General features: G+C 33.0%; 2 protein-coding genes across 2 annotated transcripts in view; one reads left to right on the top strand and one right to left on the bottom strand.

Moving 5' to 3' along the window:
- The window catches only part of LOC140445852 (mitogen-activated protein kinase kinase kinase 7-like), a 34,246-nt gene extending 31,869 nt beyond the window's left edge, over positions 1-2,377 (top strand). Inside the window, exon 8 of the mRNA XM_072538235.1 lies at positions 2,024-2,377. Coding sequence (XP_072394336.1) covers positions 2,024-2,254 — 231 coding nt within the window. The 3' untranslated portion in view covers positions 2,255-2,377. The remainder of the gene's footprint in view (positions 1-2,023) is intronic.
- Positions 2,378-5,699: 3,322 nt separating this feature from the next.
- Positions 5,700-21,122, bottom strand: LOC140445851 (uncharacterized). Its single transcript, XM_072538234.1, has 4 exons — positions 20,916-21,122; positions 20,577-20,854; positions 9,928-10,910; positions 5,700-5,925 (listed from the first exon to the last, which is right to left on the bottom strand). The coding sequence occupies exons 2-4, from the start codon at positions 20,839-20,841 to the stop codon at positions 5,800-5,802; spliced, it is 1,374 nt and encodes a 457-aa protein (XP_072394335.1). The 5' UTR covers positions 20,842-20,854; positions 20,916-21,122; the 3' UTR covers positions 5,700-5,799.
- Positions 21,123-21,227: the final 105 nt, after the last annotated feature.

Here is a 21,227-nt window from a genome sequence, read left to right as displayed (position 1 = left end):
TTATACAGGGTGATTGATTAGTGTGATAAAGCTCAGTAGATCCGCTATAATAATACATAGCAATAAAAATGAGTAACAAAAATTGTAGGCTACTTTTAGGTTCATATTATAGGCAAACCGAAGTTATGTTTTTATAAATGGAACACCCTGTATTTTATTTTTTATTCAAAATCTTTTCCATTACAAAAATAAAAAGTTTTGTGCTGTTATAAAGGGTATTTACGAAGTTATAACCAATTTTCTATGAAAATCTTAACAAGTTAATGTATAATTAAAAAAATGCACTACAATGATCTATATTGCTGCCACATTTTTTTTATTGATTGTCAAAATTTTCAAAAATGATTGATATTGCTAATTTTCTTTTTATCAAATACAGGGTGAGTCAAAACGCAAGTACATTAGTGTCTCAGTAATTTTAAATAGAACTAAGTAAATTTAAATATAATTTGTTTAAATATTCCCTAAAATATGTCTAAATTTATTAGTTTTTGAGCTACTTACATGTTTCAAAACAAATATTAATTAAGTGTCTAAATTTTTACAAATTTTAAGTCAGCCATCACTGAATTGTCTAAAACTGTTAATTCATCATTTCTGATTATTAATCCGGTTATTAATGTAACAAATAAAGAAGAAAAATAATTTAGTCTTAATAAAATTTATGGAAAAATTCAAAACTACTTTTAATATTTAATTACATAAGGTGTTCAATTTGACTTCCTAAAGCATTTATGTACGCCTGAAAATGGTCATTGAATGAGTCACGTACATTAGCATTTGTACACTAACGCTTCGAAATATATTTCGTATTCTAACTTTCATCTCATCCCTTGTAGGAGGTATTTTATAAACTTATTTTTAACGTAACCCTAAAAGAATGTCCGTTTTATTAAATTCTGGTGATCTGGGTGGCCACACTACTGGTTGGTGGCCACGCTACTGGTTCATTTCTTCTAATCTATCTATGAGGAAACTGATCGTCAACTTCACCTCAATCAATGCATTGTAGTGAACAGGAGCACCGTCATGCAGAAACCACATTTATTCACGTATACGAGTGGAACGTCTTCCAATAATATGGGCAATTGATTTACTAAAAAATCTAAATACATGTCACCATTTAGATTTTCTTCAAAAAAATATGGTCAGCGACCATCTAGTTTGACTGTGTGTAATTATGTGGTATGGATTAGTTGTATCATAATAATGAAATTAAATATTGTTTTTATGGGATTAAGCCACAAAACCATTTGTGGAAATCGAGACGTCAACTATTAATTAATTAGAAATGTGATTTTCATCACAATCACAACCAATAGTTGTGGCTTAATCCCATAAAAACATAATATTTAACTTAACCATGCCACAAGAAAGTAGTTTCAGAACCTTGATAATAATGAAAGTTATGCCTATAAGACCCATTCACAAAATACGATTATCTTTTCAAAATCTTCCTAAATTAATTCTTGGTGCAATTGGATACTTCCCGACCTACAGAATATACATGTAAAATTTCATAAAAATCAGTCCAGCCGTTTCGGAGAAGGTACAATCGGTGTTCCCAAGCGGTCACCCATTCAAGGTACACCCGCAACCGACACTGCTTGACTTCGGTGATCGAACGATAACCGGTGTTTTCAGTGTGGTATGGCTGTTGCCGAATCTATCAATACTGACATTGACTTTGTTAATCGTAGCTTCTTTTGTTAGTCATTGGTCATACTATGGCATCATCTATTAGTTATATTACCATTTAAAATGTCTCATTTGTGCCAATTAAAATGCCGTGCAATTTTTTGAAAATTATCTTTTACACAAACCTTCTAATAATAAAAAACGCAACAAAAAAAGAATTATCTAATTTGGTGCAGTAGTTCTGAAGTGATTCCCGTACAAACCTTTGGGCGAAATATTTTTATCAATATACATGAATTTTTAGTTATTTTATAAAATTTTATCCTTTATTAAAAGCTTTTTAAACACCTAAAACCAATTAACAAAAACTATTGTTTTGTTGCAGGTCCAAACCGAATTAGTCCTTTTAACGCAAAAGAAAAATATGTTATTAGCCGCCAAAGAAGAGGACGAACGAAGGAAAATAAATCTGAAGCAGCTCCAAGAAGAAAAAGAATCTTTAATGTTAGCCAGAGACTTGCTGAAGCAACAAAGATCTTCCTCGCCAACAGGTGATTCGTCCGAAAGTTCAGCAGAAAATTGGGTTATCGTGCCAAGGAGGGAACAACAGAGTTGACGTTGTTATTGTTATTATTATTTATTGTAAGATATTTTTTAATTTAATATTGAATGAAATTCATAAAAATTGTATATATTTTAAAATAAAACTTAATTTTTGTAAATAAAATACTGAAAACTACTTTTTTTTATTATTATCAGCTTGGTAGTAATGAAGGAATTTTCAAAATTCGCAAAATGAACGTTTTTTACTGTAACTAATAATACTGAACTACATACAAATGACTCCATTTTTTTATATCTGTTGTGTAATGCTCAAATTCTGTGGTATATAGTTTTGTCAACTTTCTAAACCTAGTTTGCTCCCGAACTGAAGAAAGAATACAATCTACCTATTTTAGCGTATTTGTCAAGTCCAGAGGACTTGTATAATAGTTAATGGATGGTGTAAAGAGAAGGGGAAAGGAGATCATGAATGTCTACAAGAACGATATCCGCAGTGATACTCTTGCGTATATACAGATAACCTCCATTTTAATAGACTATGGAAGACTTTATATTATTACGTTACATAGACTAGTATACCTCCCTTGTATCTCGTACATATTAATTTCTCTCGTACTTTCAGACGTTTCTTCATTGTCCCACATATCGCGCAGTAACTTATGAATAGAATTTCACACACCAGTTGATCTTCTCCAGGGGCTTTGCCGCGTCTCAGTAGCATGATTACTCCCTTTACCCCCTCCAAATTGTCGGGCTTTGATCTGCAATTTTCCTCTCAACTTTCAGTAAGTGCTCGAAATACTTGACCTATCTGCTAATCACCTTATTTTTCTGCCGAAAAATTCTGTCCTCTTTGTCTTTGCAGTAGTTATTCCTTGGTTCAAAGCGTTAAGTGCAATATAAAACTTAATTATGTCGGTTTAAACTTTCAATTTCCTCAACACTCATCCTCTTTTTCGGAAGAAAAAGGACCTCCCTCAACAGATCACACAACAAATGTCGAAGTATTAAATCGAATGGGCAGAGAACGAGAATTGCTGCCAATAATAAAAAGAAGAAAAACTGCTTATCTGGGTCATATATTTCGAAATTCCAAGTACCCGTTCTTAAAGCTTATTATGGAAAGGAAGATAAAAATAAAACGGGGCATCGGAAGAAAGAAATACTCATGGCTTAAAAACATAAGGGATTGGAGAAATCTCGATGCCCATGCACTCTTTAGACCCACATAAAGACCGAGAGGAGTATGCCAGAATTGTCGCCAACATCCACGAATTGGATAGGACACCATAAGAAGAAGATAAAAGCTTCGACCTCATGAGCATGTTGTGCTAGCGCGTTGGCGTTCTAAATGGCTACTTTCATGAACTTATTTATTTTGAGATTTGGGCGATAACAGTTATGAGTAGGTTTAGCATAGTGCCCATTTGTTCCATTAGTGTTTTTAACATGCCTTTTAGTTCCTTCATGTTGTTTGTGGTTTCTGTTTGGATCATCTTGGTACCCTGATGCTGATGAAAGCTGATGCCAGGTTGTGCAGACTGAGTTTGCTTAGCTCCAAGTGCGGAATTTTTTTTCTTTTGCAGTTCTTTGTAGACGCTGCAACCTTTAAAATTTACGTGGTGTTTTTCCTGGCAAAGGACATATTTGACACCAGCGGTTTTTTATTTGTGAGTGAATTGATTGGTTGCGTGATCGCTGATGCACACTACGCAGTGTGGTCTTAGTTGGCAGTATGCTTTCATACGTCCATAACGCTGGCATCTTGAGTACTGGGGTATATGCTTTTTTAGTGAGACGGTTAAATTTTGACCTTATGGTTCATCAAATAATCTGTTTCGTAACTTCCTTTGTTGTTTTCAGTAGGTTTCAGGCCAATAAAAAACATTGGCGGCTGGGCTTTGGTTTCAAAATGTCTAATATTCCAAATGTTTTTAACAATATGACCAAGTTCTTCTAAGTCTGTTTTTAAATAATTTGTGTAAATCGAATAGTGCAAAGTGTTGAGTAAGACCCTGAAACTGCGACCCTTCTGCATCTGATAGATATGAAACTCCGTTTTTTCTCCGTTACCGCTTTTTTGATTATTGTATAGCCCATCAGTCGTTTTGAGTTGTACTTTTACTTGGTCAAAATTTATAACTTTAAGTTCATAATTATTTTTGGCTTTTAGATGTAGTAGCTCCATTAGTGGAGTTATTTTTTACTCCTTGAATAAATATTGGTGGAGGTTTAAGTTCTTAGAACCTCAAATTTATTAGAAGTAAATGCTGGCGATTTTTGATTGTATTACGACTATTTTGCCTGGACTCGTTCGATGTCGTTTATTTGGATTTTTGAAGACTTTCCAAGTTTCGGCATACGTTTTAACTGGTAGGAGTGGGTTATTTTATTGGGGTTGTTGCAGTGGTTGGGAATATGCTGTGGTTAAAAGTTGAGAAATATAAACATTACTTTGTAATTGTTGATCAGTGTACATTTAATATTTATTTATTCCAGTAGGTGTAAGATCCATTTTCGTTTGCTGGCTACCATGCAGAACTCTTTGATTGGATGGCATAACATGAAAATTTATCGCCTTATAAGAAGCTAAGTCCATCTTTGTCTTTTGGGTTCCATTTACAAAATTTTATAACACATTGACTGGGCTGTGGCACGTTTACTAATTATCACTGAATTACAGTTGTTAATTACCGACCGTCAAACAATCTAGTTATGTATTCTTTCCACAATTTAAGTTTTTCTTTGAGGTACGTAATGAGTTTGCCGTCATCATCTTTGAGTATTTAATAATGGATCTTTTTTTATATATTTGTTAATTATTTTATTTTTTTATGCATATTCCATTATCAGTTGGCGCTACATCCCTTCGTGAGCCCTGGCCTGCCTCGAAACATTCTTCCAACTTTAGGTCGCCCTCTTCTTCTTCTTCCGACTGGCCTATTTAGCATGGTTATTTTAACAGGATCACTTTCATCCATCCGCATAGGTTATTATTTTATTTTGATGGTTTTTACGATATCTGCATCACCAAAAAGTTCGAAATTATATCGCCTTCTCCACAGACCCTGTTCGTTAACTCCGCTGCATTTGGTCCTCATTACTTTTCTTTCAAATATTTGTAGTTACTCTTTATCTCGGGTCTTCATTGCACATGTTTCCGATCCGTAAGTGAGCTCTGAGCGTATTATTGTTTTATAAAGTTTGCACTTTGTTGCTCTTGACATATTTCTCGCTCTTAGTAAAGGGCATATTAAAACTTATATTTTCTATATTAGTAGTTTATGACTATCCAGTGATGTGAAGGTGGCCTAGCACCTAGGGTGCTAGGTGCTATTCTCCTACAAAATCAAAAAGTATTGCTCAGTTCAAGCTACGAAGGCCTTACACACCACGAAGTAGTAACATTTTTAGTACAATGCATCTAGTCTTAGTTGTTCGGAGTCCTAGGTCGTGTATATCTACACACCACAGTGGAATAAAATAATAATACGAAATTTTAGTGGGTACAAAGTATTATTTACAAATAAATAAATATAAATCACAATACATTTTTCAGCGTAAAAATTATGATACAGCACAGCCATAAAAATAAGTTTATGATATCAATTTATCCAAAGCTTTATCCTTATCATTGTCACACTGGACCAGCGCGTCTGAGATGTCTTTTTCCGCAAATCCTAAGTCTAAAAGATCTGTCAATGCCAGTAAATGGTCTACAACCTAAAACAAACATATTATTTTATTATTAATATTATTCTAAAACTAATTTCTAAAAATACATAAAGATGATATTTTAACATTCCAACAAATAGAAAATTCCCGCGCAGAATAACTTTCATATTTAAAAATTTCAAACCATAAAAATCATGTACCAAGAAACATGATATGAGCCAAAGAGCGTCATTTAAATGTAAATTCCTAATTATAATTTTTCTCGATGGCACCATAGTACGAATTTGAAAAAGTGAAGTTTTCCAATTTTTTTCTTTTGATATAATAAGAGTGTTCGAACTTCTCAACTTAACTCAGAGGTCAGAAATCAAAAGAATAATATTTAATGCAATTTGTGAACAAATATTATCATTGGTACTGAATGTAGTATGTATCGATTTGTTGTTATTAACCCAAATTCTCCATTTATTAAACCAATATTGAAGCTAGACTAAAAGTAGGTCACATTTATTATATTGCCTTCGATAGACAATCAAATTATACATGTTTTGAATATTTAAGATGATTTTTAATTTGGAATGTAACAATAATATTGACAATAATCAGGCAGTTAATGTAACTTGCCATTATCATCAATGAAATGTCATTAATTTTATCGTAGTAAATATTTTGATAGATAATATCTAGTTATGTCATAGTTATGTTTTGTTTATGAATGTTTGTTGACATTTGTAGTCGGTAAATTGTTATTAGAACTTAGATTTACCATAGGTTATAGTTTGGCAGAATACTAATATTTGTATAGACAACACAAGTACTTTTTCAAAGGAATAGTTTGTTCGTTCTTTAGGAACCATCAATTGAAGAACATTAAAACCATTTCATTAAAACCAACTTAACCTACATTTGTCAAATTTACCTCTAAAATCTAATAGATAACATAAAAACTCATTGTCTCCAAGTAAGAGATGTAGTGCATTCAAGTCCTTCCCCCTTCTTTTAAATTTAATGTTTGTTTCCCCCCTTTTAAGTGTTTTCTGTGTGTCTTAAATTGTCCTTAATTTTTAACTTTAAATACTTGACTTTGCAATCATTTGCCATATATTTCAATAGAACTTTATCAAAGAAATTTGATAATTACAAGTTGAAAGAATTGCACACCCACACAATTTGTACATCTAATCTCATTCATTGTTTTACAACTGTCACCTTCATGAAATAAAATCTCAATAAATAACACACATTTCATAAATATATCTCTAGAATATATATAAATAACTTTTAAATAACTCAATGGTATGGAACATTACTTTCATCTAACAAACAATCACATTACACCTATCTCTACTTCATTGGATAAAATCTGTCTCCTCAAGAACTTCCCCGTTTACTGTCAAACAATTACAATAGCAGACTTAAGTTCTCCATTCAACAATACAGGATAGTTTGAACCATGTTTTTTCAACCATCAATTAATAGAGTACCGGCATGTAAGTAATGTTTTATTTATTTGTTCATTTATTAATTTATTACAATTTAATAGACTATTTTACCAATTTGTGGGTCTTACCTTGTCTGCTTAAACATTTTATTCATTTTGAAAAACCACAGATATGTAATATTGGCATAATTACTGTAATTTATATCATCTATCTTTGTTTATCTTTATTAGACAACACCCTAATATGGGTTTATTATTTCAGCATTTATTTAACTTTGTATCGAGACCTGAAGACGCTTTGCATATTGTAGAAAGCGAAACCGGTCGTCTGAATAGTTAAATTAAATTGATTGTGAGTAAGTCTAATTTATTATTTCTTTTACCTTTTAAAAAATAAATATTTTTAAAACACATTTATTTCACAATGTTAGTTTATATGTAGTTACTATATCTACAAAAAATGGGCCCCATCGGTAGAGTGTATATAAAAAAGTATTATAAAATAATTGCAAGACACGGAGTGTAAATAATTTCTTCAGTGTATTCAGTGCTGAGCAACATGCGCTACGTGTATATTTGCAAGTGCAGCAGTGGTTAGGAAAAAAATCACCAACAGAGTGGGGGAGTATTTATGATAAAAAATTGGTACCAATTTATCCAGATTCTGGTATGGTACCAGGTGAAATGTAACTGTCAAAAAGGCTGCAAAACTAAATCTTCTACTTGCAGAAAGCATGGAATACACTGCTCATTATTATGGTCAAATTGTGGAGCTTAAAAATGTACTGATTTACAAGTAATTAAAGAAATTGAAGATGTAGAAATTAACATTCATATTAACAGTTTTGCTGAACGAATAGCAGATTTTAATTATCTGTACGAAGAAGAAAGTAACTCTCAAGAACAGTTTATTTATAATGAATCATATTATGACGAATATGATTTAGAATGTATTTTGTTTTTTTATAAAGTTTAAAACAGCGCATATAATTTAAATGTTTATAAGGCGAAAAATGGTACTTCATTCCGCATCAATTATTTGTAAGTCTTCTTCTTCTTCTAATGGTGCTACAACCCTTTGTGAGTCTTGGCCTGCTTAACAATGTTCTTCCATTCTGCCCTGTCGGATACTTTCCTTCGCCACTGCCTGATGTTCATGGTTTTAAGATCCCTCTCTACGTCGTCTATCCATCTTTTACGGGGCCTTCCTCTTGTTCTGTTTCCTTGGTGCTTCCATCTATGGACTACTTTTACAGTTCGATTATCTGGCATTCTTTCTAGGTGACCAAGCCAGTTTAGTCTTTGTGACTTTACAAATCTAACGATATCTGCGCTCTGCATTAGTTCATCCAGCTCGTGGTTCATTTTAATTCTCCACGAACCAGCGTTGCATTGGGTTGGTCCAAATATCTTCCTTAGTATTTTGCGCTAAAATATTCTCAGTTGATTTTCATCAGTGGTTGAGACGGTCCACCTTTCACATCCATATGTTACCAATGGTCTAATTACTGTTTTGTAGATTCTAAGCTTAGACTCACGATTCAGTAACTTACTTTTCATTAAGTCTTTGTTTGCGTAAAAGCACTTATTACCGCTAAGAATCCGTGCTTGTATTTCTTGACTGATGTTGTTGTCATTTATTATAGAGCCTAATGACAGCTGAGAATCGCCGTGTTAGATTGGTCAGGTGACCCCAATGGGCCAATAGGAGCACATGACCATCTTGGAAGGTGGGCGAGGCTTACAACTCGCCTCAACACGTGGCGCACCTGGCGGCAATGATCACAAGGTCTACAAAAGATATCGCTTTTCACATTGTCGACAAATTGTCCATACCTAACCGATTTAAACTTTGCTGAGTTTAATTCCAGGATGTTATAAATTCGTGAACATTGTTATAATTGACATAAGATCGATTGTGACAATTTTGAAAACTTAGTAGTAATGTTGCTAAGGCCACAGAATAAATAACAATCAGAATGCCCACTCACAGATGCCGCCTTTGAAGTGTGTCAGCACGCGATCGCCATATTTTAAACGGAAACATAGACTCGAATTGAGAAATTTGTGACAAGCTACGACAGAACTGTTATTTAAATTTTTAGAAATTAATAGTTTAGTACATTTGAAATAATTTAATCTATTCTTCAACTAAAAGTACGAATAAAATAGTGCATATTATGTCTATAGTTGCCGTAAATAAATTAAACCGGGTTAATTTTTCGATGCACACCAGATAAAATGTCACTGAACAGCACTGGTTCCGTTTAAAACATGGCTGATTCCGTCTGCGCCAACGAGATGCGCGTACTTATTTTTTCAAGCAGAGTGGGCATACTGATTGTTTATTATTCTGTGCTAAGGCAACATGTCGTATTTGACCTCTTATTTTAATATTACTTGAAACACAAACGTTAAGAATTAAGCTTAAATACTTCGCGTGTTAATATGTACTCTAATTAACAGCGCTATGAACGATCAATTTACTCTACCCTTACAAAGTCCGCATTCCATTGGTGATTTCCAACGTCCGGAAAGAATAGGGCAACCAAAGAATTAATTGCTGTGCTTACTTCTGTTAAATAGATTGTTATTTTCTCAAGACTTACCTTTTTTTGATCGTCTCCAAGAATTTGGCAGGTCCTAACCACCCTTGACAAAGGAAATCCCATTGAACTTATAGATCGACAGAAATCCTGCTGATTTTTAGGTAATAAATGTAACGGATCATCCAATTCGTCTTTTTTAATCTTCGGCCTTGGATAAACCGCGTCTGTACTCTTAGGCCTTGTAGTCTGTGTTATTAATTCATTTCTAATGTATGACTCTTTGGGGACTGAAGCAGTAATATGAGTGTTTTCTATTTCAGTTTCTAAGGCTTTCATAATATCAGGAACACTTTTGCAGTTGGGTTTCTTAATTTCTAATGCAGTGGCAGATGGTTGCGTTGAAGCAGTAGTGAAGTATTCAGGAGGACTAGGTTTGTAAACGTACTGATTTTGGAATGGGTTATTATCATAGTAGTAACCATTTGTTCTTGAATAGTCAGTAACAACTGGCTGTACATAAGATGCTGTACTAGGAATGTTGTAGGAATACTGATTACTCATGTAATTAGAAAAAGTCGGCTGCACTTGCGCAGCGGGCCTAACACTGGAAAAGTTTGAGTATGTGTGAGAATTAGAACTAATCTTATAACTACTATTCTTATCTCTGTTTAAAACCTGGGCTAGTTCTTCCATATCATTTATAGATTTTAACTCCATGTTGTCAAAAGGACTCGACGTATCATTTTCGAAATCTGATAAATTGAAAGGACTTTTATCATTTGGATTAGTGTATTGCTGAGTTCCGTAACTCTGTAAGGGAATTGGTGTAAGAATATTTGAATATTGATTATTAATTTGAGTTGGAACTAGAATATCGTTATTGACTGAGTAAGAACCGTAATTTTGATTGATATTTGTAATGTTTGTTCCAGTAATGTATGTTGCAGTAGTTGATGTACAGGCTTTAGTACCAGTCTCGTTTACAGTCTTTAACTCTACCTCGTCTGCTTGTTCTTTTTCTTCCTCTTCTTTTTTCCTTTTTTCTAAAATTAAAAATACTTTGAACCGAAAATATGTTATAAAATACCAAAATAAATTAAAGTCTATAAAATAATTACAATAGGGGAACAATTTTCTATAAGTAACTACCGAATGAAATGCGTGACATTATCAATGATGTTACGGGCATTTCTTTTAAGAATGTAGTTCATATAATTAGGCTTTAACATTTAAGAATTTGTGTGAATAAGTCTGTGCGCGTTGGAAGGAATAGCATTGGAAGGAGACGAATGTCATGGATGCGCAATATCAGAAAGTGGTTTAATTGCTAGTCTAACTAGCTTTTTAGAGCAGCAGTGAACAGAGTCTTAGAGTTTGACAAGCAACCAAGCAGGTATGAGACAGTGCTGTTAGACCAATTGTTAAACCAATTTCTCTTTATCAATTCATCATCATCAACAACTAGCCTCTAACGTCCACTGCTGAACATAGGCCTCTCGCATGCTTTTCCACTTAGTCCTATTTTGCGCCATCTGAATCCAATTTGTAGTCACTCTTTTTATGGCATCTGTCCATCTCGTTGGGGGTCGACCTCTATTTCTGTTAGCTTGTATTCGGGGTCTCCATTCCAAAATTCTTTTTGTCAACTGATCTTGCTACATGACCTGCCCAGTTCCGCTTTAGTGTTGTTATCCTTTCAATAACGTCTGCTACTCCTGATCTTTTGCGTATAGTAGGATTGGGTATTCTATCACGTAGAGAAATCCCTAACATTATTCTCTCCATTGCCCTTTCCGCAACTTGTAGTTTACTCACTGTTGATCTTGTGAGTGTTAGGGTTTCTGCGCCGTAGATCATCACTGGTAGTAAAAACTGGCCGTAGGTCATCATCTTTATCAATTGGGTTCTAGTAAATACTTAAATATGTTCGAATATTTTCTTGCGCGAGCATAAACATAAGAACTGTTTCTCTAATGTTAAGTTAGTGTCTTACACTTTGGGAGTTTATAGTATACATTTGATTTAATGTTTAAACAACAGATTCCAAAATTGCCCCCAGGGGGCGATTTCGACTTGCAGAGGGTCCCCATCAACGAGAAAAGAAATTGAGGGGTCTACAAAATGTGAATGGGGGGGCCACGTGAGACGACCATTAGAATTTATTTATTGTATTGTATATTTTATTGTATAATAGTATTTATAATTTTTAATGTAAATTATTTATATAACCTGGCGACGACAGTTAAGGAAAAGTTGGTGACCTGGAAAATGTACATCGAAGAACTTCGCTAGAAACTAGAAACCACTAAACAACAAGAACATAGTGTAGAACAAAATGGAGTTATATCAAAAACGTCATGCTAAATGCGGCAAAACATCTGAGAAAGAAGACAAGAATAAAAAATAAAGAATGGATGACTGATGACATTCTACAGATGATGGACCAAGAAAGCTAAATTCGTGGTTGTCAGCCGTGCAAATTTAGATCCCGGGGCACTAATGGCAGGTAGCGAAGAGATTAAGAGAGTCAAAGGATTAACTTATCTCGGAACTATCCTCAACTCACAATGGGACTACGCTCAAGAGATTAGATCCAGAATTGAAATGGCACAGTCTACATTTATCAAGTTGAGATCCTTGCTGTGCTGCAGTGATCTCAGTTTGAGAACCAAGATGCGGATAGTGAGGTGCTACATTCTTCCAGTGTTACTATATGGAGTTGAAGCCTGGACACTGACGCAAGCCACAGAAAAGCGGATTGAAGCCTTCGAGATGTGGATCTACATGAGGATACTAAAAATATCGTATGTGGATCATGTCACCAACGATGAGGTCCTACAGCGCATGACAAAAGAAAAAGACGTGCTTGATTTAGTGAAACAACGTAAGCTTGAGTACCTCGTTTCTCTCTTCTGTTTCGCAGAGCGGTCAATAAAACCATGATAGCCTTGATGATCGCCAACATCCGGACCGGATAAGGCACTGAAGAAGAAGAAATTATTTACCATTCACGTCATTGCTAGTATTATTGCGATATTCGTTTGACCGCGTTTCATCGAAGTGTTTCAGTGCAGGTGAGTCAGACATTTGCTTCTTGTCTACGGTTTGTGTAAATCTCTGCAACATAGTTGCTTGTGATGACGATTACTGTTTTTAATTTTACTGAACATGCTATGTTCAGTAACACGTTTTTACAAATTTCAAACACGGAATTCAAGACTAGATTATCAATAATTAGAAACAGAACAGGGGAGATCATTGGTAATCAGGACCAGATACTAGAAAGATGAGCAGAAAATTTTGAGAACAGACAAGTATAAGAAGTGAGATCCGATTGCAAGAAGCAGAAATCCAGCTCGAAGGCATGGAAGACGAAAGAGAGAAAGATAACATCCCAACAGAGAAATTAGTCATCAAAACACTACAAATTATAAGACCCATTAATAATACAATGCAGAGAACGCTACAATGTATAGAAAGATATGTATAAACAAAATAACAGCATCCAATATTGCATTTATTGCTTTTGTTTTAGCATATCAAATCTTAATGACATTAAATGAATGTCAATGAAATGAAATGTTCAAATCTAATGAATATTCTTTAACGAGTTTGGAATTTCCAAAGTTTGAAGGTTATAAATTGTACAGGGTTAGTCACTGAATACTACGTAAAATTGATAGATTTACTAGTTTATATACTGTTGCTCACCACTATCCTACTTGAAATATTTTTAAAATAGTATCACTAGAATATAAGAAACTTTTATGAAACTTCTCCTTTCTGCACAAAATTAGAAAATGTTATAATTGCACCTTGGCAAAGGGTGTAAAATCAATCAAAATCTATAAAAATTACAAGGTGTATTATGTACGACGCATTATGTCTTCTTGTCTGTCAGTCATGAAACATTTCATGCAGATTATGTTTTTACTTAATGAGAAATAATTTTTAAAAACAATTTTTTCTGCAGGCATCCCGAAAACTATACTTTTGGCACAGATAACACAATCAGAATGCCCACTCTGCTTGTCAAGATAAGTACGCGCATCTCGTTCGAACAGACGGAATCAGCAATGTTTTAAACGGAACCAGTGTTGTTCAGTGAAATTTTATATGATAAGCATTAAAGAGTTCAGTCGTAGCGTGTGTTAGGGTGTTCACTGTTTGGGATTAGTGTTATATATAAATAATATAAATGTAAATATATTATTGATAATATATATAAATTATATAAATATTATATATATATAATATAAAAATTTTTATATCAATATTAAATTGATTTTTAAAATTACGATTTATATAGTTTAAAGTAGAAAATAGTCATACTCGATTATACACCTTTAATAAAAGTGGAAAATTTTGCCACGGATGTATAAAAAATGTATGGTTCTGTCGTAGTTTGTCACAAATTTTTCAATCCGAGTTCTGTGTTTCCGTTTAAAATGTGGCGATCGCGTGCTACAAACCCATCGAGCAAAAAGACAAAAGAGGGAATCTAATCGTTATGAAAAGGCGACCAAAAAAGTGGCCTCTGATGGCGGACATATCCGGAAATGCGAATGCGCCAAATTTAAATTTTCCGACACTTATTAACAGTTAGTAGCTATAAAATAGTTTTCAGAATGTGTCTTAGACGAGAAAAATTTAATTAAATATTAATGATAACAGTCTAAAATGTGAAACAATTGTTAAAAAACTTCAATATAAATAAGATTTCATGTGACAGTTGGGACAAATAATAACATAACCCAACTAAATTTGATTTCTTAAACAAGGAAAGACTCTCTTTCCTTGTTTAATTTGGCCTCTCAAGATGGCACTTCCTGTCTAACAATATTTTTGCCCCCACTACCTTTACATTCCCTCTTTTGTCTTTTTGCTCGATGTACAAACCTCAAAGGTGGCATCTGAGAGTGGGCATTCTGATTGTTATTTATTCTGTGCTTTTGATACGATTTATTAAATTGAAAGTTCCACTTTACACAAATCATCGAAAGCAACTATTTTCGGGGCGATTTTTTTCACTTTTGGAACGATTTTTTTACTTTTTTAACGATTATCAACTTGTATTTTTATTATGACAGCGCTTGTCATATAAGATTCGAAAGTGTTTTCACTTTTTCGTTTCAAAACATGGAAATCAGTAGTGAAAGTGACGCTGAATTTATTTCATATGAGATTAGTGAAGCTGCTAAAACAGCTACTGATGAATTATTGCCACTAAAGTCAAGAGAGTATATCAAATTGTAAATATAAAAAAAAAAGTTATTCTTAAATATTATTCTAGAGTTTTAAATAAATATTGTTTGACTACATTTATATTGATTGCTTGTATATCTCAATTATTGATGAAGTTAAATCTATATGTAAGATACGACATGTATTTAAACATTAGAAATAAAATACATCTATATTTTTTTATGTAAAATTAAACTAAAATTAGAGTCACTATTTATTAATAAATAAAGTTAGGTAGTTTGGGAGTTGGCTATTTATTTCTGTTTTAATCACTTCCTGTAAAATTGAGGTTTTTATGAATGTACATAGAAGCGTCAATTTTTGTGTCTGGTGAATTATTATAGTATATTGTTTTTGGAGTTATGTACCATGGTTTAGAATTGTTGTGTGCAAACCTCAGTAACAAACAAATTCTAGGTCATACCTTATAAACCTCAAAAACAATTAACCATCATAATATCATTAATATTGAAGTACTGGATTAAACATTTTATGACCATGAAAAAAATTTTATAACCATGAAATCCCCACATATCAGAAATTTATCTTTAAAGTCAGCACAGTGATTTGATTTAAGTTCATTGAAAGCATTTTTATACAATAGAAATATATGAAAGCAGTTCATAAATTATTTATAATAAAAACACCTTTTTATTTAAAATCAATACAATAAGTTATAAATAAATAGGTGGTAATACGAAAAATATAGGCAGGAAAAAACAATTAACTGTACTTTAAAAATATCAAAAATTGCACTTATCTAATATTACTTATGTATTTTTTAAAATCTAGGTATAAAATGAAGTATTTATTCCATTGTTGACATCGTTCTTTGAAAGTTGTGGTAATTAATGCATTATATTTATTTAATAATGCAAGAAAAACAATTTCATATGAATAATAAGTATAGACAAACATTCATATTTGATTACAATTTAACTTAGTTTTCACAGTTATACAGAAACATTAAAAATATGCGGAATGGAAAAGTATTACAAAACAAAATGGTTTTTAGAATGTACCGAGGTGTATCATAACTTATCAGCATTGTGGAATGTCAAGAGTAATCTAAAAAATTCCGCTATCTAGACACAAAGTATTATTGATAAATGTTGACTTAGAGGATTGGCATTTTGTATTGCACTAATTTCTTTGATTTTAAATGTAACTTTTCACAATCATCATTCATCATCATCCAGCCTCAAGAGTCCACTGCTGAACATAGGCCTCTTCCTCATGTTTCCAACCCCGTCTATCTTGCGCCGCTCTCATCCAGTTTTTATCGAGTCTTCTTAAATCGTCAGTCCATCTTGTAGGTGGTCGACTGACGCTTCTCTTGTCTTCCCTTGGCCTCCATTCCAATAACCTCTTTGTCCATCTGTCATTCTGGCTATGTGTCCTGCCCATCTCCATTTTAGTCTGGCTATCTTCTCGATGATGTCAGTCACTCCGGTTCTTCTTCTCCTTCTCCTCTCTTCGCCTTGTTCTTGTACGCGGGGCTCTACAGGAATCGACCAACGTTCCCCAGCTACTCGTGGGAATAAATATGAATACTCACCAACATGCTAGGCAAGAACGGTGTTTAAATGCCAAAAACCCGACCACTGTAAACCAATCATCATTATTCTGGCTTTAAAACCCTAAGTGGGTCCTAGCCTCCTCAAGAATTTATCTTCAATTGTCTGCCTACCTCTGCCAAGCATGTATTCTAATATTTGTCATGTCTTCATCAATATTATCAAGGAACCTTGTTCTGGGTTTTCCTCTTCTTCTTTGACCAATGGGTCTATCAATGAGGGTTTTTTCTAGCTGGGTCATTTTGTTCCATCAGCATTTCGTGCCCTATCCAACTCGGATCTCCTATCTTAACATATTTTATGATATCTGGTTCCCAGTATATTCTATAAAGTTTGAAGTTGTATCATCTTCTCCACACTGCATTGTCATTCACCACTCTATAGATCTGCCTTAGTACTTTCCTTTCGAAACATCCTAACATGTTTTCACTTTGTTAGAATCCAGGTCTCTAAACCGTTAGGACTGGGCAACTTGTCTGTTTGGAGTTGTCTGTCTCCCATCAATGGTGGATAGGGGAATGCCCTAACTGGTCCTAGGATCTCTGGGTAGGTGGTAGTCTCTGAACCGTTAGGACTCATCAACTTGTCCATGTGGAGTTGTCTGTCTCCCATCAATGGTGGATAGGGGAATGACCTAACTGGTCCTAGGATCTCTGGGTAGGTGGGAAATAAAATACCACCTGCGAACCAAAACAGACTAAAGTATGGCAGCCCTAACAGAAGAGTCTCTGGCCCTCCAGGTGGGGGGTTGGAATAGAGGCCAACAACCTCTTCCTGTAAAATAACATATGTTATGGAACCTCAGGGACTTTCCACAATAGGTAGTATAAAATCCAGCTTGTTTCAGAAAGTTGGTCCAGTCATACAGTATTTTAAGCTCAAATATATAAAGAAAACTGCATCTATGGGTAAAAAAAGGTTGATTTCATGCACTAATTACTGAATTCTTGAAACCTACACTGTTTTAAATATTAGGTTTAAATGGTATTAAGCCACAATTGATTGTAATGAAAATTACATTTTAACTACTGTTTGATGCTTCAATTTTCACTGCAGAAATCATTGATGCTTCAGTTTTCAAAGATAATTTAAAAATTGTGGGAAAAGTAAACCAACAAGTTGTTAAGTGGGGTTATTTTTTCAAAATTGACCATTGACATACTTGCCTCGATCTTGAGTTTTTATAGATATTTAGAGCTGGAGCTCACCCTAAACATTGTAGCAGTTTGTAACTTACACATTGCTGATTGCTAGATTTAGCCTCTTTTTTTAATCACTACCACTTTATTTATAATAATTAAGGAACAAATGGGCAGCAATAAATATTCAATGACCTATATTTTCAACAAATGTTTATATTTAAAAAAAAACACTTTTTTTCTCAAAACTGAATAATAAAGATGAAAACCTGCGAAGGCAGGTAAGAAAATTAAATTCGGTACTTCAATCAGTGGAGCTCAGAAAAAATTTTAATACCTTAATGAAAAATGAACTGATTTCAATATTTTTTATTTATAGAAAATGTAACAATTATTAAAAAAAGTAATGTAATTTTTGTAAGATAAAATATAAAAGGACCCCAGCACTTTTCTTACGTTAAAGTGGTTTCAGTTAAATTGGCTGAAATTTTGCACAGGGGTAGCTTTGGTCATGCTGATCAAACATTGAAAATCATGGTACATCAAATCATCTAGTTAAGTTAGTTGTTTGTTTGTTTTTATAGTACTACCTAATACAGAGTAATTGTGATCGTGTTGTTTAGTTTATAATTACTATAACTACCAGTTACTGTACATGAAAGAACTGTAGTCATCTTCACCATTTAAAATCACTGTTAATCAAAAATCAGTCACTGATCATGGTGTGATTTAAAAATTATCATCACTAAATCTAATCACGAGTTGCATTGGGACACACAAGAATAGTAATTGTCAATGAATTGAGTATGTTGTCCTTTTATTTTGTATTGAAAAAAGTATTAATACAGTAAAACCTCCCTTAACCGAATCCTTTTTAACCGAAACATCGTTTAACCGAAACGGCTGACAGTTTCGATCATTTCGTCAATAAAAAGTAAATGTTTGTCACAAAACGTAAACAATTCCGTTAATTTCACTCACCGATTGATGTCTATGTGTGTTGGGAAATCACAAAAACCAAAAGCTCTAAAAGATATTTGCGAAAAAGCACTTTCAGTTATAGAAGCCAAAAAAAGTTCATAGATGTCGACCACTTTATTTTTAGAATTGTTTGAAAATGAATTCGTCTCAAGTGTAAAATCCTTTTTAAAATCAAAAAACTTCCCATCAAAGCATTGTTGCTTGTTGACAATAACCCAACTCACCCTCAAAATCTACAAAATGGTGACAAGGAAACGACAAAAAATTAAACCTTTCATAAAAAATTTGCCGGGATGTGACGAAATTAACCAAGAAGAGATACATGAGTGGTTAGCAGCCGATGACTCAGAAAGTGGACCCAAAAGGCAACAGGCAGCACGAGACCTCCGACGAGATTTTCAACGCCTTAGACGTAAGAATTTTATACAGTAGGCCTAATTAGTTAGGGACACGGCCAGGTTCTTAATTTTTTTGCATAAAGTTTTGTCCTTTTTAGATTACTTTACGTTTCATCGAATAATCGAATGAGGCAAACTCATGACGTTCTGCAAATGAACCATGGAGAGAGAGAAAAACATCGTTGTCAAACGAAAACGCAAAAGAAAATAGAAGATTTTTTCAAAAAAGCATGTTAAACTTGTTCATTTTCCTTAATTTTATTACTTTAAACTGGATCTACCTATTAGAAAACATTACAAAATCAACTCATAGTATTTTTTAATACCAGTACTTTGATCAAGAATATTATAAAAAACAATGTTATTTTTAACCGAAATTCTTGTTATCCGAAACGGCCTCACCCCCAATTATTTCGGTTAACGGAGGTTTTACTGTATCTAAATTTGGCTGTTTGGGTCTAACTACTATAAATATATTATGAAATATTTGACTCCTCTAAAAGTGAAGAGGAATACACTATTTATTTTATTTATTTATTTATACAAGTTATTTACAGCAAGTTAATATTATCAACTAGACAAGAAAGCTGAAGAATAAAAGTTGAAAGGACCTTAGGAGAGCTTTTGTGAAAAAAAAAACAAGTGTTCAACAAATATAGGCAAAAGTTTTTACATTTTGACTTGTTGAGTATTTTAATACGCACTAGGTGCACTGGATATTCTAAAAAAAAAACAAAAAAGACAAGTTTTCAAATAGAACTGGAAAAGTATCACTATGTAGAAAAAATATAATACAGAAACAGAGTAACTAGGAATAAGAATATTTTGTACCACTCTATAAAAACTCCTACTTCCATTTCATGAATAAATGTTAATAGCTATTCAAATATGATTTACACATTTTTGTTTGCATTACAGAACCCTATCATACACTAGTTATTTTTTTTTTCAATTCTTAGTAGAATATGTAAAACAAATTAACTGTAACTCTTAATTAATTGTCTAAAGTGTTATGTGCAGTTTTAACAATGGAAATACAGATTTTTAAGGTTATTAAGAATAGAGAACAGTACTATCAAAGTGACTAAAAAAATGAAAATTTATTTTATTAGGTTCACTTTTTCAGCATAAAATGTACTGCATATGTTTTTGCTATCAATTAAAAACAAATAATTGTTAATACCCTTCAAAATATATAATCAGTACAAAACAATTGTAATCATAGGTGATGTTTATAATGTACAATAATAAATTTCTTACAACTTTAGACAGTGATCTTTTCCCAGTATATGATATATTTACATTCTTATTGAAACAGCCATGTAAGTAGTCTTTAATCCTTACAAATACAACAATAAGTTTTGACTCACCATTTCTTTCTTCCCTAGCCTTTTCTATCTTATCCTTCCTCTCTTGAACTATCCCAGATCTATACTCCTTCCACTCTTTCATCTTACTTAACACTGTTTTTTCTAAGGAAAATTCGTAATTTGGCATATTGTCTTGAATTTGTTTGTTTAGAGATAGCCTCTGTGCATAACTAATTGCTAAGTTGATACGAGGAGGAGGTTTATATCTTTCAGAAATTTTTACCTTTATGTTATCTGTATAGCAATCATGACTTTGTTTAGACATGATAATAATTAGTCTAGAATAAAACAATTATGTTAATATCCTAATGAATCATCTCCTGAATTTTATAAACTTACCCAAAGAAAACCTTCAACTCTAAGAGAACCGATACTAATTTTAAGTCATCTCACACTAAGAATTATGAAGGTGATTTTGGGACAATAACTTGTCCTTGAAGTATATCAGTTATTTAATTAATTAATATATTAAACTTCTTTAAACAAAATCAAACCTCTATAAAACAATTCATGTCACATCGCTGACATTCACGTCACGGTCACGACATTCGACTGACAACTGACAAAACAACGATAAACAGTTTCACCAACAATAACACTAAAAAATTACCAAAGATTAAAATAATGAGTTTTACTGGCACTTTAAAAAGT

This window comes from Diabrotica undecimpunctata, chromosome 7 (assembly GCF_040954645.1).
Source record: "Diabrotica undecimpunctata isolate CICGRU chromosome 7, icDiaUnde3, whole genome shotgun sequence".
NCBI classification, from domain to species: domain Eukaryota; kingdom Metazoa; phylum Arthropoda; class Insecta; order Coleoptera; family Chrysomelidae; genus Diabrotica; species Diabrotica undecimpunctata.
The sequence above is the reverse complement of the archived record's forward strand: the minus strand, read 5'-3'. Positions and strand labels throughout refer to the sequence as shown.